The sequence below is a fragment of the Myotis yumanensis genome, unplaced genomic scaffold (genome assembly GCF_028538775.1).
Source record: "Myotis yumanensis isolate MYYU_CA2020_CCGP unplaced genomic scaffold, mMyoYum1.0.hap1 SCAF_15, whole genome shotgun sequence".
NCBI lineage: Eukaryota > Metazoa > Chordata > Mammalia > Chiroptera > Vespertilionidae > Myotis > Myotis yumanensis.
In genome coordinates this window covers 41,802,467-41,825,964 of record NW_027223766.1, presented here as the reverse complement: position 1 = coordinate 41,825,964, position 23,498 = coordinate 41,802,467, and the positions used below count along the sequence as shown (strand labels likewise).

The 23,498-nt window shown below is 36.6% G+C and overlaps 1 protein-coding gene across 1 annotated transcript in view; it reads right to left on the bottom strand.

The window, feature by feature from the left end:
- Positions 1-475: 475 nt before the first annotated feature.
- The window catches only part of YWHAZ (tyrosine 3-monooxygenase/tryptophan 5-monooxygenase activation protein zeta), a 28,716-nt gene continuing 5,693 nt past the window's right edge, over positions 476-23,498 (bottom strand). The window contains exons 3-6 of the mRNA XM_070392759.1: positions 6,915-7,038; positions 6,267-6,430; positions 6,092-6,187; positions 476-2,644 (exon numbers count right to left, since the gene is read on the bottom strand). Coding sequence (XP_070248860.1) covers positions 2,585-2,644; positions 6,092-6,187; positions 6,267-6,430; positions 6,915-7,038 — 444 coding nt within the window. The 3' untranslated portion in view covers positions 476-2,584. The remainder of the gene's footprint in view (positions 2,645-6,091; positions 6,188-6,266; positions 6,431-6,914; positions 7,039-23,498) is intronic.

Here is a 23,498-nt window from a genome sequence, read left to right as displayed (position 1 = left end):
TCTACTCTCAGAGGACAACTCTAAGTGGATATACATGTGTTCCTCAGCAATTCCAAAAACACACACAAAATATGCTGAATTCTCCAAATTCCTGGAACTACATATTGACAAAAACAGACATGAAGCCTGGATTTGGAACAATTAAACAAATAAATTACAAACATTTTATTTTTCAAATCCACGGCAAAAAAAATCCCAGGTTGCAAAGTATTACCACAATTTACTTCAGAATCAAACTGGCTTAGATGACGGACACATAAATAGGCAAATGTGACAAGCTTTAGATTTTACTTATACTTAATGAGATCCACCTCCTCAGTCAAGCTAAATTCTAAGCTATGGATTATTTCATGTCCTTGGCCTGGGAGTCAGGAGAAATTAAAAAAAAAAAAAAAAAAAAAGAGCTGTGAGTGAAAATGCATTGTTGTTCCAAATTCATGAGATCTTTTCTCATTGGAAAGAAAGACCCCAAGGGCTCCATTGCACTTTTATTTGAATGTAATATTTGGGACAATTGTCCAAAAGGCTGATAGTTCCCAATTAATCTGAGGTCATAATGAAACAAGCAACAAAACAGTATTTGGGATTTCGGTTTCTCCCCCTTATCATCAAGACTCGCTGCCTCCCATCATCAATATTTATTGAGCATTTACAGTGTACTAGGCACAATAGAACATACAAGAAAACATTGTCCCTGCTCTTGAGGAGCTTACATTCTAAAAGAAAAAATACACCTCTTTTAAAATGGTATTTTTATTTGGTGTTTTTGCAAGGTACTTAGGAAATAGTCTGTAGGGCGAGCTTTGGGTATAACTTAGCCCCATTATTTAAAGAAGAGAGGAAAAAAGATTTGAAAGGCAGCCAATGACAGACCATTCCGGATAGGTGGAGTTTCACAGGGAGATAAAACAAGGAGACATTTGCTGCAGTAAATAGGATGAGGGAAATAGTTTATGGGATGCAAGCAAAGGAAGCAGGGTATCCTTAGACATTGAGTGGAGCCAGAAAGATCATGCGGCCTTTTTTCCAAGTACATGGCCACCAAGTAATAATGGTTGGTGACAGACAGAAGGCTGAAAAAGATAATCCTGTGTGCACCTGACAAATAGAAAGAATAAAGGATCAAAGTTGAAGGCAGGTTATAAGAGTATCAAGAAATTCTTAAAAACAAAAGCAATTTGGAAGCACAAAACTTAGTTAATGCTACCCAATGTCATGATGGGCCAAGAACATTGTGGCTTCCAAGTTAGGAAATGCCATACTACAATTTTAAATGGAACATATTATTTTTTCCAATCAATCCCCACACCTCTGAAAACAAACAAACAAACCCAACACCTTTATTTCAGGGAGTTTGGGGGGCTGGGAGGATGGGGAGTATGGGACGTGGTTGGGAACAGTAGTTCTGTTAGTAGTATTTTGTTATGATAAACTTTGTATTTAAACTTGGTAAAAGCCCATTAGCTGCCAAGAGGGAATAAGGAATAAATTTCCAAAAATGTACAATTTCCTTTAGAGAAATTTCAGAACCAAAAGACTAATTTACATGAAAAGCTGTAGAGAAGTAGTTGAAAAGTCCATTCATAAAACTTTTATTCCACTTACATGAACTTAATACACGTGTTCTTAACAATTATGCTTAGATTGTTCATGAAAATTTCATAAGACATTAAACAAAGCTAGCCATCATCAAGTTATTTCCCTGTTAACTATTTTTACAGCACATGCATGTTAGGCAAGTATCAAAAAAAAAAAAAAAAAAATCACAAAAGCAAAAAAAAAAAAAAAAAACTAAAAAAAGTTAAATACATGGGTTTTTTGTTTTACTGCTATGCTTGATATACATGAAGTAATGGATACCAAGCAATTCATTTTACTGCATCTTTACTTGTACATTTGTTCTTAGGTTGCCTAAAACATTTAAATACAAATAAAATGAGTGTAGCAAAAATAATGAAAGCAAACAGCAGGTAACTTTACAAATAATGGAATGTGAACCGTTTCTGCCCTTATCCAGAGTTAAATGGGTCACAACTAAAGGAACACTCTGCAGCTGTAGTCGAAGGCGTGCGCACTGAGACTGAGTATTCCACAGATACACACATGGTTCAGCATGGACTACCCATGGGCTATCCACTTCTAACACAGCACTCTAAGTGCTCCAAAACTTAAAGTACCCACAACAACTACACCTGTGACTGGAACCAATTATCCCTTTTATTCCCCACCAGGACAAACCAATATGTAGGCAGTTTTCTTTGCTTAGACATGGAAGCAATTTTAACACTGGCCCTGTGAAGCCACAATGTACCAAAAGTACTATACCAAACATTTATAACTCGTATAAAAATTCCACATCCCCATATTGGCCACCTCAAGATGAAAACGTAACTCCCTAAATGTTAACTGGCTCTACTCCCCTAATATTAAACATAAAAACCACATGGGAAATATAGAAATTCAAATAGAAGTAACATAAACCTGTCATAAATCGTAAACAAAAAACTATTTGTGGGACAGCATGGATGACAAATGGTCTACTGTGTAAATTTTAGAATGAGGCAGACAAAAGTTTGAAGGCCGGTTAATTTTCTCCTCCTTCTCCTGCTTCAGCTTCATCTCCTTGGGTATCCGATGTCCACAACTGGTAAAAGAAGGAAAGATTTTTAGCATGTTTCAGTTTGAAAAAAATATTAATAGATATGTCTTCAAATAAAGTCAAATGTAGGAAATTCATGGTTATTCACAGAAAGTAAAGAGAAAGTAGAAGAAATCATAGAAATGCTAAGTTTCAATAATTATCAGAATATTAGATTGTCCTGAATAGCTCCAATGGCAGATGGATGTACGTACACATTTAGTGCAACTAAATCAACTCATTTGGCCTATGCACAAGGCACTTTCTCCTTTTAAGACTTATACTCCCACTCCAAAGAGAATCCCACACCCCATGAAATTCAAGAGCCAGGACACTAAGTAAAAATACAAATTTAGCTTTTCTAGTATTTTTAGCTTATAAAAATATACCTTTATGAATTTGTCTAATTCAAAATAAATAGCTGAACACAAACCAGCATGGTCAGAACCAAATCTTCTAAGAGGTAAACACGGAATTGTCCCATAGTGGTAGAATCATGGATTCTATTAATTTTTTCATCAGTGTCAGTTTTTCAGCAGGTTAAAAAATTATTTCAGGTGCTTGAAATACTAGTAATTTTTTAAGTCTTACTACTATGCTATAATTTTAGAGGTCATTATAAAAAATTGATTCAAGACAATTTTAAATTTTATATTGCTTATACACTGAAAAATTAAGTGGAAAAAAAATCTCATTTTTTTTATTTTTAAAATATATTTTTATTGATTTCAGAGAGGAAGGAAGAGGGAGAGGTAGAAACATCAGTGATGAGGAAGAATCACTGACTAGCTGCCTCTTGCATGCTCTAAACTGAGGATCGAGCCCACCACCAGAAATCAAACCCTGGTTCACAGGTTGACACTCAAACACGGAGCCACACTAGCTGGGCAACTTAGCTGGTTAGAGCATCATTCCATGCACCAAAGGGTGATAGCTGAATTCTTGGTCAGGGTACATATCCAGGTTGTGAGTTCAATTCCCAGCCTGGGAGTGTGGAAGAGGCAACCAATTGATGTTTCTCTCCCTCTCTCTTAAAAAAAAGTGATGACAATACAACATAGTAACTAGGTCTCAGGGTCTACCTTTCAGAATGACAAGTTCTCATAATTTCAAACAGAAAAAACATAAAAAATTATATTAAAATTAGCTAGCAAATTCCACATCTTTTATCCTATATAATAAAAGCCTAATATGCTAAGTGCCTGGTTGCCCAGTCGGCCGTTCAACCAATCAAAGCGTAATATGCTAATGATATGCTAAGGCCACTCAACTGCTTGCTATTACGTGCACTGACCACAAGGGGGCAGATGCACCAACTGGTAGGTTAGCTTGCTGCTGGGGTCTGGCTGATAGGGACTAAGCAAGATGGGACAGACATGCCCCGAAGCCCTCCCTCGGTCTTTCCCCAGCTGCCCAACCTCCTGCATCCTTCGGCCTGGCCTGTACCCTCTCACAATCCAGGACCCCTTGGGGGATGTTGGAGAGCCGGTTTCAGCCTGATCCCGCAGGCCAGGCCGAGGGACCCCACTGGTACACAAATTAGTGCACCGGGCCACTGGTTTAATATAAAAAGATTTATTCTGTAAGAAACCATGGCTTATTCTCTTGATCAAAATAAAAATCTCACAAGTTTGTAAGTAGCCCCCTAATTACACTTTCTAAAATAATGTTAAGTGCCTGGCTGATTTGGCTCAGTGGATAGTGTGTCAGCCTGCGGACTGAAGGGTCCCAGGTTCAATTCCAGTCAAGGGCACATGCCCAGGTTGCAGGCTCGATCCCCAGTTGGGGGCGTGCAGGCGGCAGCCAATCAATGATTCTCTCTTCATTGATGTTTCTATCCCTCTCTCCCTCTCCCTTCCTCTCTGAAATCAATAAAAATATTTTAAGTGTTTAGTAATAATAAACAAGTACACAAGACTGTTTAAAAAAACTCTCTGTGAAGAAATTCAACACTAGAATGCAGAACTGGTTCAGGAAATTAGCAGTGGACTAGAATAAAATTGGAAGAAATGAAATGTATAAAATGATTTAGTCCCCAAGAGAAAAGGCCCTAAAGCAAACAAAAACCAGTAGTATTAGTCTATAATCTTCCTTCCTAGAACACCAGCAGATACTTGATAATTTTTCACCTAACTTCAAATTTAATATTTATCTGGAGAATGGGAAAACCTATGGGACCAAAGAGACATATAAAAAAATTGCACTATGTAGACTTTTTTGGATCCCAATTCAGATAAAAAACTGTTTTAAGAAACCCAACAATTTAAAGACAAATAGAGACAATTAGAATTTGACACTCAACCACTATTGAGATATTTAACATAATTAAAAAATTGTCATTTTTTTCAGTGATAATGGCATGTGGGCCTTTTTTTTTTTTTTTTGGGTCTGGCGTATTCCAAGGATAATCATGACCTTTTAAACCAAGAGACTAGGCAAAAATAGATTTCTATTTGGATTCTGCGGAGTATCTGAAATTTTGTAAGTGAAGTTATTAATGCCCTGCCATAGCTGAATAAATATAGAGGTAACTTTATAGCCAAGAAAACTATTTTTAATGGAATTAGAACACAAAGAAGTCTTCAGTACTAACACCTAAACGCTTCTGTAACTAAAATGAAAAAAAAAAAAATGGCACCACCCAGGTTAGAATGGAAAATAAAATGGCCTACGTGTTTGAAATGCAAAAATCATGGGTTACAAAATTATTTTAACAATAGATATATATGTAACTAACGAAACCCAACTTTTTGTTGTTAATCCTCAGCTGACGACATTTTTCCATTGATGATGATTATTTTTTAGATAGAGTGGAAAGCGGGGATGGGAGGAGCGAGACATCGATGTGAGAGACACATTGATTGGTTGCCGCCCTGCACGCACCCCGACGGGGGCCAGGGAATGAACCTGCAACACAGGTACATGCCCTAGGCCAGGAATTGAACTCACAACCCTTCAGTCTGCAGGCTGATGCTTTAACCACTGAGAAACACCGGTCAGGGCAAAACCGAACATTTTTAAGTCTTTGGTTTAATATTTCAGTTTTCACAGTGTTTTTTTCTTCAGTTTTAACAGTGGTTCTCTTCAGTTTTAACAGCAGATAGGACCTTGTCATTAATATTAAAAAAAGGGCCGAAACCGGTTTGGCTCAGTGGATAGAGCGTCGGCCTGTGGACTGAAAGGTCCCAGGTTCGATTCCGGTCAAGGGCATGTACCTGGGTTGCGGGCACATCCCCAGTAGGGGGTGTGCAGGAGGCAGCTGATCGATGTCTCTCTCTCATCGATGTTTCTAACTCTCTATCCCTCTCCTTTCCTCTCTGTAAAAAAATCAATAAAATATACTTAAAGAAAATAAAAATAAATAAATAAAAATAATAAAAAAAGGGACAGAAATATCCCTTATAATAATCTATAAAACAACAATCTCATCAACCACATTAACTATGTACTTACTGTCAAGTTGTCTCTCAGTAACTGCATTATTAGTGTGCTGTCTTTGTATGACTCTTCACTTAATGTATCAAGTTCAGCAATGGCTTCATCAAAAGCCTACGATTTAAAAAAAGTACATTTCAGTGCTCAAATAATAAAGATCACTGTATTTCCACATAACAGGTAAAATACATACCGTCTTTGCAAGAGAGCAGGCTTTCTCCGGGGAGTTCAGAATCTCATAATAGAACACAGAGAAGTTAAGGGCCAGACCCAATCTGATAGGATGTGTTGGTTGCATTTCCTTTTTGCTGATTTCAAAAGCTTCTTGGTATGCTTGTTGTGACTGGTCCACAATCCCTGGGTAATAAAACACAGAAATATATTGATAAAACTTGCACTTCATCTTCATCCCTCAATATCCAACGAAATATCCTATGAAATATCAAGTTGTAGCAACCTTAATTGAATGAGGTTCTTTAATTTAAAAAATAAGCTTCACACTAGCTATTGGTCAATGTCAAGACAAAAACGACTCTAATCATCTCAGTATTATATTTTATTAGTTTACAATGCTCTACAGTTATGCTGTGATCGCTATTTCTTAAAACTGAGGAAACACTCCTATGCACAAAATTGGCTTTTCAGCCAGCTGCAATTTTAGAATACCAGTATTAGGCAGTATATATTCTCAGGACTAAAAAAAAGAGGAAAAAAGTGCATTACTGTCCTTCATTTAGTGCTCTAAGCAATTAAAAGAACAAAAACAACAAAAAACTGCTTGCACTTTAGAAAAAGACCACTTCCACAATTTTTTTAATACAGGTTAGAAAATACAGCATACCTTTCTTGTCATCCCCAGCAGCAACCTCGGCCAAGTAACGGTAGTAGTCGCCTTTCATTTTCAAATAGAAGACTTTGCTCTCTGCTTGTGAAGCATTGGGGATCAAGAACTTTTCCAAGAGAGACTTGGGAAGAAAAGAAAGTCATAATAAGAATAAAACATTTACAAAACTGAAGGAACCTGCATTTATTAAGAGCACACTATAGCCTAAGTTATAAAACTTTAATACAGTCATCGCCAATAATATAATTGTTGAATGCAGTAGGCTCATGAATTTGTGGCTTTAAAAACAGAATGCTTTAGACAGCAACACTTGAAATTTGAAGTTAGTGTACAGTTTATTATTTAAGGTTTATACATTTGAATACCACCCTTCCCCCTCTCCCATAGTGCTATTTACATGCCAATATAGACTGTATGTTTCAATGATAGTCCACATTTTCTAACAAGCTGGCAAAATTTCCATTTTCAAGGTAGTCATGATAAAATGGAAAAAACATAAGAGATTAATCTTTTGGGACTCTGGAGGAATTATGACTTAAGCAGAAACTAATAATGTAATAGAAATTACCAGAGTCCATGACAGAGGAAACAGAACAAAATTAACTTCATTTATAAGAACACACTCAAGTAATACTTCACACGACAGGTAAAGATGTTCAAAGTAAAAGTTTTAGTTTTCCTAATTAAATTAAGAGAGCAGTAGAATGATGAAAATTACAGTTCTGCAGAGTAAACCTTTAATTTCATTAAGTAATTTTTAGCTAATAAGATACATGAATGAAGTGGGTAGTGGCCCAGTTGGCAGTAGGACGAAACTGCACTGTATTATAAAAAAAAGGAATGAAGGTGACCTAAGTCAACTTAAAATGTCCTCTGTGGTTATTAACCAATATTTAAAACCACTGGCTGGCCCTGGCCCGTGTGGCTTAGTTGGTTGGAGCTTAGTCCTGTACTCCAAAAGGTGACAGGTTTGATCCTTGGTCGGGGTGCTTATGGGAGGCAACCGATTGATGTTTTTCTCTCACATCAATGTTTCATCTCTCTCTCTCTCACTCTCCCCCCATCCTCTCTCTCAAAACAGTGAAAACATACCCTTTGGGTGAGGACTGAAATAATAATAATAATAATAATAATAATAATATTAATAATAAAAAATAAAACCACTGGCCTGAAATCAGAAGAGCACTTTGATTAGGATAACAAAATTGTTACTACTCCACACCTAGACCTTCATATTCAAAGATCTCTAAGCTGCAAAAGTGTTTAACCCTTTGAACAACATGCTCTTTGGAAATGTTCCTCATACAACAGAAGATAGTGGATTTTTTTTCACTTAAGAAACAAATGACCAGTCCTTTTCAGGTAACGCATTTTTCATTCAACTATGAGACATGGTATATGGCTTTGAAGTCAGTCTAGTTTTAAATTGTAACAACTCCACATGTTTAAGGGTAAATTCTATTTCTGATTGGCTAACCTAAAGGTTAGACTATTACGTACGTATAACTAAAGAAATAGTGTAATGTGATTCACTAGAATTCAAAAACAACTTTAAACAACTGGAGAAAAGATAAATTTAAAGAAGGCTTCATATACAATTCAACTGTGAACTGCTCTCTGGCTCATTTACATATATCTAAGGTATTAAGATACTAAGACTGTTTTCAAATAAAAGTAGTAGTAATAACTAAGCCCAGCCTTGAAATCAATTCTCTACCTAGGCATTCCTAATTCATATTTTACATTCACTTATTCTCCAAGTACATTTTAAATGACACTGCTAGGCGCTGATAATATAATGGTGAGCAGGCAAGACAGTCTCTGTTTGTGGATAAGTGGTCTAGCAGGAAAGACAACGGAAACTAAGAATAACACTGCCTAGTCGTGTCCTTCACTTTTAATTACTTTATCTAACCCACTCAACATATGTAAAGATGCAGGCCACAAACATGCAGTTAGTTAAGGGTGAATCACTTAAGATGTAAAATGTTAACATAAACATCAGAAAACTTGTATAAGTTATTTAGAAAAATTGCCAATAAATGTTATGAGAATTAGTAATTCATCTTTTTAGTAACTTCTGTACCCTTAAAAAATGTTACTTTACACAAAGATAAACTCATACAGAGAATTTTAAAAATAGTAGGTAAGCACCTCTTCCCCCCAAGGTGAACACTAAATTAGTTATTACATCTTATTAAAACAGTAACAACAAAAATAACTTTAAAGCTATTAACCGGAAGCTACAAGTAACAGGAAGATGAGGTAACAATAGGCTGCTTATTGGCCGAATGATGGAGCAAAAGGACCAAGTATCAATCGTGGCAAAGTTTCTAGTGAAATGCTGACTACACCAAGTTGACGGGATGGGGGGGGATGGGTGAGTGGGGCAGGGGAGAACAGGACGCCACTTTGTCTAACCACTACACGATACATCTGAAACTAATACAAAATAATACTGAGTGTAAACTGTAATTGAAAAAAAAAAAATCAAGAAAGCAAACATCAAATTGCACCATTAAATATGTGCAGTTCTGTCCCGGCCAGTGTGGCTCAGCTGGTTGGGCAACTTCCCATGCACCGAATGGTTGTGGGTTCGATTCCCAATCAAGGCACATGCCTGGGTTGCAGGCTTGATCCCCCAGTGCAGGGCATGCAGGAGGCAGACAATTTATGTTTCTCTCTCTCTCTTTCCCTTCCTCTCTACCTCAAAATCAATTTTTAAAAGTCTTAAAAAATATGTGCAGTTCTTTGTATGTCTATGTATCTCAATAAAGCTGTTAAAAATAAAAGCCAAGAAAGAGTAAATGGCATACTTTTGTCTATCAAATCTTCTGATTACATGAAGCTAAGAAAACTATTAAGATTTAAAAAATAAAAAGCAAGAAAGACTGGACTAAAGATTAAATTTAAAGGACTACTAACACGTTGGTTCAGAAAACTAATTATGAAAGAACAAAACTGTGACTGACTGTCTCCAAAGATGGCCTCCACCAATTCCCATCAACCTGTTCACGTATGCCACTCATTCACCTGTCAAGAGGTAAAATTTCTTTCCTTTCCCCAGAGTCTAGGCTTACTTTGTTGACTTGCTCAGACCAACAGAATGTGGTGGAAGTGATTGCTGTTCCAGATCTGGGCCTAACCCCTGAGAGGACTGGCAACTTCCTCCTCTTTGCTCTCTTGGAGCCCTGGGCCAGCACGCAGAAAGTTAAAGCACCCTTCTGGAGAGAAAGGCCAAGTCAGCCCCAGTCATGGTGGATGTTAAATGAAGCCACTCAGTTATTTCGCCTTAGCTGAATGCAGAGCAATGAGTGACCTCAGCCAATACAATGCAAAGAACTGGCCAAGAGTCTAGGCAAGCCAAAGAATCACAAGAATATATCATTGTTTTAAGTCACTAAGTTTTGGTTGGTTTGTTATACAATAGACAAATGAAGAAAATAATCATAACATTATTTCAATAATCAACATGACATTTTGACACCTCAATTAAGCATTTTATATGGATTATTTAATTTGATCCTTCCATAACTTTACCTATAAGGTACAAATTACAATGATCCCCATCTTATAAAAGACAATGTAATGTGTTTAAAACCACAGCTAACTTGTGTATATGGCCGAACTGGTTTGGCTCGGTGGATAGAGCGTCGGCCTGCGGACTCAAGGGTCCCAAGTTCGATTCCGGTCAAGGGCATGTACCTTGGTTGCAGGCACATCCCCACTGGGGGGCGTGCAGGAGGCAGCTGATTGATGTCTCTCTCTCATTGATGTTTCTAACTCTCTATCCCTCTCCCTTCTTCTCTGTAAAAAAATCAATAAAATATATTAAAAAAAAAAAGACTATTATATGAATGGCTCCAGAAGACAAGACTAGTTAAGTTCAGCAAGAGGCAAGATATCTTCTCAATATGCAAAAAATTGTATGAATGGTCTAAGCTTGGAATAGGCCACCCAGTCAGAAAGTGTGTTTCACTCCTTATATAGATTTTAAGGAGAAGTGAGAGAATCACTTGGGTATTTTATAGAGAAGATTCATAAATCAGATGGTCTCATTAAACTCTAAGGGAAGACATGGAAGATAAAAGAGTTCACTGAATTAAGTTAATTGTAACACTAAACAGGTGATCAAATATATTGTTTTGTCAACTGACCAAAGAAAAACAAAAGCTCAATTTTTCAGATTTGGAAGCCAGAGAAAAAAGACCAATATATGTAAAAGACCAAGAGGGAACAAATAAGAATAAAGGGGGAAAAGCAAATACCACTTATCAGAAAGTAGCAGTGACAAGGAAAAAACTGGATGCAAGCAAAATAGAAAATGAAAGGGAGAAAGGACTAATAGCTATTTTCAAAACATACAAAAACTTTAAAAAGAATATCCTAAGCACACAATGCAACTTCCTAAATTTCATTCATCTACAGTAGTACAATGGAAGTAATGATGACGTTGGGACGTTAAGAATCTGAATTTAAAAGGGACACAGCATTATATGAGACGATGAGGCCTCATCACAGCTTCAGCAAGGTTATAGCTACTGATTCCCTTTCACTTACAAAAGTTTTCATATGACATAGTACATTAACTTCCTAACCCAAATGTAATTTACATTGGAAAATATTTTCAGGTCAAACACAACATTTATGAACATCTTACACTCAAGCACTAAACTAAAGCCAACAATGTTAATCAGTATGAATCTTGCTGGAATGTAATTTGATTTAGAAATTGAGTATTTCTTCAACTAATTTATAAATGTGTTCTTGAACACAGCCAGTTTGTCTCTTTTAAAGATATGGTCAACATTTAAAAAAATACCTAAGATTAATTTGCTGAATCAGAGCTGATGCACATGCTAATTTTATGTAGTAGGCAAGACGCCACTGGAAGCCCACATCCAATACCTCTGTAGATCAAGCATGTCACAAATTCGCGGCCCACAACAAATATTTTTGTGGCCCAGCCAATATAACGGTATGTAAGAAATGTCTTAATAAAAATTTCCTAAGTTAATTTTTACAATATCCTGTTACATACTTATTAATAACGAACTACAACATTCGCTAATGACTGATTACTATAATTGTGTTGCATTCATTTCTCTTATGTGCGTTATGTGCAGGTGCACCATTTCTCTCCATTAATACTAGCAGCGACTGCCTCGTCATTAATCTTGTACTGACTTGTTTGGTGTGCGCAACAGGAAATATTTCGCTTTCAGAGAACAAGAAAAATAGGTTTATTTGCATTACACTTATTAATTTGTGCAGTTATTCAGTGTCTGGTAAGTTAATGTTCAAGAAAAAACATTAATTTTTATTAAAATGTTCTATTTTACGTTAACGATTACTCATTTATTTCAGCCCTTTGTATTCAGCAGGTCTCTATCGAAATAAACCTACGTTTCTATGAAAATTGAAGCTTTTGTTTGTGTTTTTTTGCGGCCCACATAAACTTAAACCTTGTTTATTTGGCCTGTGTTAGCCTTTGAGTTTGACATGCTTGCTGTAGATGGTTCATAATCCAGAGCTAAATTCGTGATTCTAAAGACAGGGACTGAACCTTAATCTAATCAACAGATAAAAGTATGTGAAACTTGAGTTCTTAGAAATGAAAGATATTTCTCTCTACAACATTGCTATTGATTTATAGGGTTCAAGTAATGATTTCCTGCCCTCCACCCCCAGCCAGTCAATTTATCCTGGGTAGCATATACTACCAACAGTTTTTGTAACATATGCCTTGATCTAAAGATGGTCTATGTAACAGCAGTGCTTTGACTTTAGAGTGTATAAAAACTAAGGAACCACATCAACTGACAGGTCATCTAGTTCTGACTGCCCTTCCTGGGTTAGGACTCAACCTGCTCCCACTAATAGGAAATTAAACAAACATTCAATCCTGATTGTGGGCAAACTGTTTCTAATGACAAATTTATAAACTGAAAATCCACCTCTATTCTAGTGATATCCCTCCTTTCACTGGTGCTTTAGTATGATTATAGCCTGAAATTAATAGGAAGCATAAAACATCAAATCTTCCTTCAGTTAACAATTAGGCTAGAAACCATGTCAAACACCATAGAGCTGTCTGAATCAGCGACACTTCCTGGAGCAACAGCTTGGTGTAAGAGAAACTATAAATTCTGAAAGCACCACTCAAAGCTCCATATACAGAGTTGGCATTCTACTCAGATGGAAATATAAAATATAGGAATCTGGGCATTCAAAAATCTGCTTTAGTGTTTTTGTACTCTGAATTTTAGTACTTTACTTTGGGTGAAGTAATCTAAAATTTGTATTTAAAAAAGGTAAAAAAAAAAAGTTGTGTAACTAGTAAGAGTGGTGAAATAATGCACAAAGTTTTCTTTTAAAAACACAGATTTCAAAAGAAAAGACACTTCTTTTTACAGTAGGCTTATAAAGGAGACAGACGGCCTACTGCCTAAATCAAATCCCAGTTAACTGCTTACTACAGTGATGGCGAACCTATGACACGCGTGTCAGAGGTGACATGCAAGCTCATTTTTTTGGTTGATTTTTCTTTATTAAATGGCATTTAAATATATAAAATAAATATCAAAAATATAAATCTTTGTTTTACTATGGTTGCAAATATCAAAAAATTTCCCTATGTGACACGGCACCAGAGTTGTTAGGGTTTTTCAAAATGCTGACATGCCGAGCTCAAAAGGTTCGCCATCGCCCTGACCGGTTTAGCTCAGTGGATAGAGCATCGGCCTGCGGACTGAAGGGTCCCGGGTTCGATTCCGGTCAAGGGCATGTACCTGGGTTGCGGGCACATCCCCAGTAGGGGGTGTGCAGGAGGCAGCTGATCGATGTCTCTCTCTCATCGATGTTTCTAACTCTCTATCCCTCTCCTTTCCTCTCTGTAAAAAAATCAATAAAATATATATTTAAAAAAAAAAAAAGGTTCGCCATCACTGGCTTACTAGCTGTGTTTTGTCACCTTGACAAAGTTCTGGAATCTCCCTGGGCTCAGGGTTCTCATCAGTAAAAGGTCATAGATATAATACACAAAGTGATTGTGAAGATTAAATGAGTTAATATATAGAAAGCATTTAGAACAGAACAAGAAGTGTTATCAACAGTCCAATCTGAACCAAATTCCCTAACCAACTATTTACTTTCCTGCAAGCAATAAAATAATGAAGTAAATTACCATAATACACTTTCCAGAAAAAAACTTAGTAGTAACAACAAATGCTCCATGTTTATGGTTTAAAAGTTTTTGGTCCTAAGATCACTTTATACTCATAAAAATTTTTTTAGAAAGCTGACAAGATCTAGGTATACATACAAGTTTTCCAAAATTCTTATTTTTGTTTCAAAGCTTAAATCTTATCATTAATCACAAATACCATTTCTCTTCTTTAAAGTAATGACAGGATAGCCTGTCTATGATCCTACGCATGTACATTCTTCAAGGATAGAATGCAAATTTCTAGGGTATAAAAAGGCCTAAAGAGAGATTACCTCTGAGGTGGTGAAATGTCAGAGTTTTAATTTTTTACTTTATATCCTATGTTCTATAACACCTAAATTACTATTCAGATGAAGTATAACTTAAAATTATGATTTTGCACCTTTAACTTTTCACATACATAAGCATTCTTAATCTATTTACTGGCTCCTTGAAGACGTATTTTGCACGTAGTAGGCATTCAAATATTAAGTTCAAGGTTGAATTATAATAGATGTATAATTTGAACTGCTTCATTTAAATATAACAGAAAGCTTAGAATGATCTTAAGAGAGTGAGATGAAAATCTTAGGTCAGCATGCTGAAGACTATTAAGGGTTCATCATCTTACCAAACTTTGAAATAGTTAAGACAAAACATGGTAATAATTATTGAAATTGATACTGCATGTTAATGAAAATTTTTCAAATTTTCTGAGAAGCAGAAAAGCACATATATTCAGAAACAGAAGCCAAGGAGCAGGCTAGGTACATCCTAATATGCTTTCAGAATCCTTGGATAAGGCTCCAGGTTTCTACGTAATAACCCTAAAGAAGGAAGCTAAGGGAGACAAAACATCCATCAGAGATAGGGTAGGAGGGTAGTTTCAGGCAGCAAAGCAGAGTAAATTTGTTTGCAAGTCAGGAGCCCTGGACTTTGGAACTAACTCTATTACCAAGAGGAGTGACAGGAGCAAATCACAGCCTGCACCCTCACCAATCTTCTTTTCACTAGAGCATTAATTTCAAAACCCCCTTCCGATTTTATTCCAGGAAACCTTCTCTAATACACTGAACATTTGCCACCCCACCAATTAGATTTTTTTAAAATCCAAGGCAGATTGGCTCAGTTGGCTGGAGCGTAATCCCATACGCCAAAAGGTTGGGGGTTCGATCCAGGTCGGGGCACATGTGGAAGGCAAATGATATGTGTGTGTGTGTCTTTCTCTCTCTCCCTAAAAATCAATAAAAATACATATTCCCGGATAAGGATTAAAAAAATAAATAAAATAAAATTCAAGGTCACCTTTTCTTTCTTAAATAGGGATCAGAATTTACAGACTAAGGGTCCTTGGACCAAACACAAAGAAACGACATACTTATCATAGTGTTCATACATGTGCTCCCTGACACAATGAGGTAACATCCCAATAAACCCAACACAAGTTGAAAGATATAGGTAAGTTCAAAATGCATTTAATATATTTAACCTACCGAAAATCACAGTTTAGCCTAGCCTATCAGAACGCAATATCCAAAAAAACGTTGGCGATAGTACATCCTGTAGAGTATTGGTTGTTCACCCTCGTGTTCTTGTGCCTGACTGGGAGCTGTGGCTCGCTGCCGCCGCCCAGCATTATTACAGAGTATTGCACATCACTAGCCTGGGAAAAGATCAAAATTCAAAATTCGAAGTGTGGTTTCTACTGAATGCATATCACTTTTACACCACCATAAAGTTAAAAAATCATTAACTAGAACCGTTGTTAAGTTGGGCACTGTCCATACATTTATTTAAAGAATGGTCACTTGCAACTGTGCACTCAAATAACTGGGCTGTGTGCTGTCATTTGGGCTCGCCAATTAGAATATACATAGAAATCAACTAATGAAAAATATATTTCAAAGGAAAATCGCAAGTTATGGAGTTGGGATACCTAATGTCCTACCTAAATGGTTAAGTAACAAGAATATATCATGTGTCTCCTAATATGATGCACCAAGGAGGGCCCAATATCATTTCCAGAAAGAAATTCTTCGCCAACATGTACCATCTGAATTTAATCATGAAGAATCGCCAGACATACAAATTTAGGGACAATCTACAAAATAACTGGCCAGTACTGTTTTAAAAAGTACCAAAATCGTGAAAGGCGAAGACTGAAAAACTGATCCAGAATAAAAGAGAGCAAGGAGATAGGACAATGAAATGCAAAGTGTGATTCTGGATTGAATTCTGAACCATAATTAGATTAAAGTGGTATAATTTGTGAATAAATTCCATAGGTTATATAGCTTATTTTATAAGTTAATTTAACAAGTTCAAAATTATTTCAAAATGAAAAGTAGTGTTAAATTTTCACAAAGATAAATATACATAAAATGTCATGAGCCAATAGTTAATAGCCCTGGAATATCAAAAACAATCAACCACTAATGAGACATTTATGGACTGCAATTTAAAAATATGGCTGAGGTAACAGTCTCCTTGAACTTGACCTCACCAAATATGAGTTGGAAAGACCAAAGCCTCCATAACGCATTCCTGTTTTAGATTGTACTATCATGGCCCTTCTTCCATGAGCATAACAGATGAAGAGTAAGTAGTTAGGAAACTGATATTCTTTCATACAAACCATGCATAAAAAATGCTGGGGTTAAAAGTTGGCAAGAAACACAAGGGGTCTCAAATATAAGTCTTATTATTTTCATTCAAGAACCCTAAAATATTGTCTAAAACTGCAGTCATGCCTTTTAATTAAAGTTCAGTTATTCTGACAGCCCCCAATCCATCACTCCTAAAACCCATACATCATAGCTGAGTAAATACCATGTTTCAATCTATAACTAAGTGAATAATACTATAAGGGACAGATAATTATTAAGGCTCACACAGCATGACCTAATGGAAATCACTGAATCTGAGCTTCAGTTTCCTGACCTATGAAAATGAAAAAGCTAGTATGGATGCTCTTTCAAACCTAAAATTCAATGATTCCATAAAGTTCAACCCTCAATTTACTTTATTATCCAAGTAAGAAACTCAAACTGCCCCAAAGATGGCATTTTAGTAACATCCTAAATAGGAAATTTAATCCCAATTCTATTGCACAATTCTCTTGTGCACAAAGAGAAATTTCCCAGAACTTTCACTTTACTCTGTAAAGCCACTGGGCCTTTTATCTCTCTTAAAATTCTAAAACAAATGCAAACTAGTATTTTTGTTGCAAGAGGGGCCCATCAATTTGGAAATTAGTCTCTTACTCCCCCTTGTGGCTGGAATGGCTTCCTTTCCTTCAACTGTAACCATCCGCTTTCAACCAATTAGAAAAATGCTCCATCAAAATAGCTGAAACTCAGATGATGTAAAGAACCAATTTAGTGGGTATTCAGACATTTTGACTTCAAATTCACCTTCTTGTGCGTTGTTTGCATAAGAAAGTAAAGTAAGTATTCTGTGATAAGATCATATAGATATGAAGGAACAGTGCTGCTTAACTTCATGGATGAAATCATAAAAGACTGACCAATCACTTAACTACTGCATTTCTCATTAATAACAGATGGCAGATCTTCATCATTTAATTTTTTAAAAATCAAACAAGAAGTTTGATAAAGCCAAGATATATTATCCCTAGTGTTTAAGGAATTTGTTAAAGCCAGCCTAAAATTTCATTATAATTCTCATTTGCTCCTTGGTGTTTGCATTTTGGTGGTGGTGGTGGGGGGGGGGGGGGGGGGGCGGTTGTTCAAAACACCATTTTGATAGTTTTGTAACTTGCACATTGTATATTATGTATAAACTCCCTAATGGGACTAGATTTTATCAGCCATTTTTTAAAAAAAGGTTGAAGAGCAGCTCGTCCATATTCAACGAACATGCAGTAGTATTTCCCTCTTATTCTGTTACTAGAGGCCTGATGCATGAAAATTTGTGCACTGGGGGGTGGGGGTGGGGGGTGGGGGAGGTCCCTCAGCCTGGCCTGTGCCCTCTTGCAGTCTGGGACCCCTTGGGGGATGTCCACCTGCCAGCTTAGGCATCCCTTTAGCAGCCCGGGATCCCTTGGGGGATGTCAGACTATGGCTTAGGCCCACTCCCCTGAAGCTGCCTCTGCGGAAGGCGTGGTGCAAGGACCAGGACCGGGCCCATGCCGCTGCCTCTCCCGCCACCTCTGCGGAGGCGGGGTGGGGGTTGTGTGTGTGCGTGCCGGGACCGCCATGGCGGCACAGGCTCACTGGCCCCACATCCTGCCCATTCTGGCAGGTCGTTCCACCATCCGGTCTAATTAGCATATCAGCTCTTTATTATATGGGATATTATTTGTATACATGCCTATTTTCCTCTCTAGGTTGTGAAGATTTTTTAAAAGTTGTTTTTGAAAAATATTTATTTTATACTTTTTACAGCACAGGGCCCATAAAATAGCAGGTGATCAATAAATGTTAAAAGTAAAGATTTAAGCAGTTTATTAAAATTCTTAAATATCAATATTAATAAATAAGTTACACTGAAGTGATATTGCAAAGGTACAAAAGGAAAGCATTATGTTTACTACTTAATATCACCAGGAGTGTGTTAACTCAATAATGCTCAAAACATCCTAAACCATTTGCATTTTGAAGAAGTGGAAGATGCAATAACTTGTCCAAAGTCACAAAATGAATTAAAATTTCAAACCCAAAATGTCTCCATAGCTTGTGGTAGGTTTAATATCACCGTCTAAAGCAGTACTAAACACTCTAGTTTCTTTTATTTAGTCGTATCCCTGTGACACAATTAACAGTCTGATGATAATCCCCTTTTAATCAAATGAAAACCACCAAAGGTGAAACTGGAAGGAAAAGTCATTACTCTTAACAGAAAGCATGATCACTGGGGGATGTTATATTTTCAAACATAGTAGTAAAATATTCAATAATTTACTGAATTGAGAACTTGCCTGTTCTAATCATACTACAGCCTTCATATAAAATACTGTCCTCAACTGTCAACTTTAAAAAGTAATGTTTTAGCCCAGCTGGTGTGCTCATCAGTGGTTGAGTGTTGACCCATGAACCAAGAGGTCTCACTGGTTCGATTCCCAGTCAGGGCACATGCCTAGGATGCAGGCTGGATCCCCAGTAGGGGGCGTGCAAGGGGCTGCCAAAATGATGTTTCTTTCTCATTGATGTTTCCATCTCTCCCCCTTCTTCTCTAAAAAAATCAATAAAACATATTTTTTTAAAAATAATAAAAATAAATATAATAATCTGTTTTGGATTGGATTTTCATCAAGTGTCTCTGGGATGAATGTGGTCCAAGTAGGTCCCTTCTACAGCTTTGGCAAAAATTTGAGCTGACAGTTCATAAATCTTGGATCAACAAGAGAAATAGGTCTTTCTCAGAAAACATTTGTAAATCGCTGAGATGAAACATTCAACTCATCACTGGGTTCTACTTGGTAATATTGCTAATTTAAAAAACTCCTAGAGCCAGAACCGGTTTGGCTCAGTGGATAGAGCGTTGGCCTGCGGACTGAAAGGTCCCAGGTTTGATTCCGGTCAAGGGCATGTACCTGGGTTGCGGGCACATCCCCAGTAGGAGATGTGCAGGAGGCAGCTGGTCGATGTTTCTCTCTCATCGATGTTTCTAACTCTCTATCTCTCTCCCTTCCTCTCTGTAAAAAATCAATAAAATATATTTAAAAAATAAAAAATAAAAATAAAAAAAATAAAAAACTCCTAGATCCCAAAACTTGTTTGTAAGATGGAAATTAACCTCCACTAAAAAATGTTTCTAACTTTTCTAATGAAGTCCAAGTCAATTAATGATTCAAGTAAATAGCATTCAAATATAGTAAAAATTGAGCACACTGAGTGACTGCACTTATATTACCTTGCCATCCTACCTATGCTAATACCACTATAAGTATATTTTTATTTGGGGGAGGAAGAAGGCTCACAACAAATTTTGTCAAAAAAACTCACAAATTCTTATATGTGGAAAGCTTTAGTAATCTAGTCCAATGTAAACAAACATTGCCCATGCCATATAAGATCATACTGATAAACCAGCTATTCTCAGCCATGCTTTGCTGCCTCCAAAATCCACACTATAGCAAAAGAATGTCAATAGCAAGAAATTAGTGAACTCTGCCAAGATATGACTATTCTATACCATGTCACTACTATGTCACATTATATCTTAACAGAAAATGCAAATCTAATAAATCAATGACAAATGACAACTGCTACTGCACAGCAATTTTCACAAAAGTATCAGCTGTTCATCATTTCAGGGAATTATTCACTAAAGAACAAATAGAGATTGACTATTGCACAGAAATGTACCTAGTACAATGGGAACTATTGAGATATGGTGGTTAAACACACTATTCCTCCCAAGCCTAATTTAAATTTGTACTACCTAAAAAATATTAAGCATATCCTATTCCTTCAGTGTACTTTACAAATTCATTATCAAATGTTAATGGTCCTGTTTTCAAGGAGAATGAAGGAATGAAGCCATCCTCTACAGTTGAAAACAACAGAAGACATCAAGATTAAAGTAAGTTCTAACTCATAGTAATAAAGCAGAAACCCTCATGCCATAAAGATGGGAATTAGCAATGGCTTGTGTATCAGGGACAGTGAGAACACCAAACTAGAGCCAAAGGCTTTGTTTGTAGGGAATTTGGGGCAAGACTGAGCAGATGGGAAAGCAGTTATTTAATGAAAGGTAAGAATTAAGAGCTGAATGCAGCATAGAGCATATCAAGTCTGAATGAATGAGCAACCAGAAGCAGTAAAAGACTTAGAATGTAGCTTATGTCCAATAAATTAGATCATATTTATCCTGACAATATTACTTTCTTGCCAATATGCTTTTGAGTGGGAGAGTAAGGGTTGTAGAACTACTACTACTACTACTACTACTACAATGGGAATGACAAATAATCCTGGTACCGCCCAGGGAGTCTACCATACACATGAGTTATCAACGTGAATGTAAAAAGTTGAGAACCAACGATCTAGTCAACACAGCAATAACTTGCAATCAGAAAATGAAGTCCAAGTTGAGTTCAAGATGCCATTTTAATTAAGTCTAGAAAATGTGCTAAAATTAGGTAGTTAGAAAGGTCAGGGCTTACAATGTCTTTCTCTTTTTTGGGTAGATTAAAAGTTGAATCATTATTTCAAAAGTGTGCATGTTCTTTATATACTTGAGTCATTAGTCAAGTTTTTCACTTTAATTCCAATTTCTAATCCTTAAACTCTTCCTCCTAGTTCACTTTTAACTATCTTCACAGCTCATCTAATAATCACCAAACATTTCCAGGTCATCTGCACCTCTTATTAGAACAGGTAGAAAGAACACCATTCTTATTTAAGTACTAGAGGCCCGATGCATGAAATTCGTGCAAGAGTAGGCCTTTCTTCCCCTGGCTGCCAGCACTGGCGTGGGCAGGCACCTGCGACCCGGCTTCCCTCTCAGCCCCGGCTTCATGGGGAAGGTCGTCAGGTCTAATTAGCATATTACACTTTTATTATTATAGATTGTTATCTGAAAAAAAGGATAAGTAACCAATTTGTTGGTTCTTCTTTCCCTTCCCACCAATAGCAAACATCAACCTTTCCATTCTCATTCCTTTATTTTCTTTGATTTCCACTTCTTATACCTCAGACTGCTCAACCGTACAAAACACCTCACCAGTGGAATACTTAGTAATTACTGTGAAAATGCTTTAGTCATAAAGATAAGTCTAACACTACAGAATTCTTTTGAGAAGTCCTTAATCCAATAAATGAGTGCCTAGTGATTTTTGGCTTACAACTCCAAACAGTAGTTTTTAAGTTCAAGATACATTTTAATATATTCAGACTAGGAAGGACCCCAAAGCTGCCTGGTTCCCTAGCTTGCTCCTGCTTAATGGTAGTTCTGTGGGCTGGAGGTAAAAACAAGTGTCCAGCAACATCTTAAAATGGCCCTGGGCAAATAAAAACGCAGAGAAGCATAATAAAATGGGAATCACCATTACTATTATTCAACTATTGTTGCTGAGTATTAAAATATTAGACTCACTAGTTTACTGCTTCACTTCCCAGGAGATCTCTGGGAGCCATTCTTTGCCTTATACTGGTTTTAATTTTTAAATGAAATTTTGAAAACTTGTTGGCTAGTAATGAACCCTCTGCCCCCCCAAAAAATTTTTAAGGCTTCTTGGATCTTTTAAATCTCATTCTTGGATTTGAGTTAAGAGACCCCTATACTATTATAGGCAGGCTCATATTGCTTTCACTGCTTTTAAACAAAATCCCCAACCTGAGATAAACAGGGCCAAGAAGGTAGTTAAGGGCTTTTTTTTACCTGATTATTATTCTCCACAACAATCCTATGGGGGGTGGATATTACCTGCATTTAATTGAGTTCAGTTTTCTCAGAGGACTGAGGGATTTACTTAGGCCAAGAAGCTATTACATGGTAAAAAGTTGGGTCTGACTCAAAACATGGAACTCTTTTTACACCACTAAATTCTTCTTTGTGAATTAAGTTTCCTAATATGTCTTTCCTCATTTTGTTTTTCATTTCATCAGTCAAGACAAAACTATTCAAACTTTGGCTTCTTTTTGTGGATTTATGCAGAAAAGCTATTAGGGATCACTAGTGTTAAATTCCTCCCCTACTTGGTCTATGAGCTGGCAGGAAAGGCAGATTGCATTAGTTCACATAGTGCCATTTCAAATTAACGATTCAAGAGAAGAACCCCAAGTTCTTTTACATAAAGAAAAGTCTATGTTGGAAGAATATGCTAGTGGCCATTTCTCCCAGTAATGGTCTTCAACTCTTGTACAAAGTAACATAGTTCCTACTTTGTTTGCTTGGTATATTAAACACTTGACAAATGCACATGAACAGAATGGTAGTAACCATTATTAACGACTAAAGAGCTCTTCACTTCAGAAAAAGTTAGAACTCTGGAGATTAGCTCCTTTATATGGGAAGAAAGAGGGTATTTTCTTAGCTAGGTGCTCAACAGTACAATGAACTCTGGCTATCACTGACATTACCAGCCAATGACATTAATTCTGAAAGAGGATTTACCTGCTTATTTTTCTCATAAATAAATAAATAAGTTCAGAAAAAAGTGAGTAATACAATTATAATTGATATGTAAGATTTTAAAACATAATTAAAGCAGCCCCGGCCGGTGTGGCTCAGTTGGTTGAGCATTGTTCTGTGCACCAAAAGGTTGCCAATTGCATTCCTGGTTAGGGCACATGCCGGGGTTTTAGGGGGCATGCAGTATATAATTAAAACACATTTTTACTAAACATCAAGTTCATCAGTTCAAAGATGTTTTTCTCTGGGAGAAATATCGGTTCTGCTATATTTTA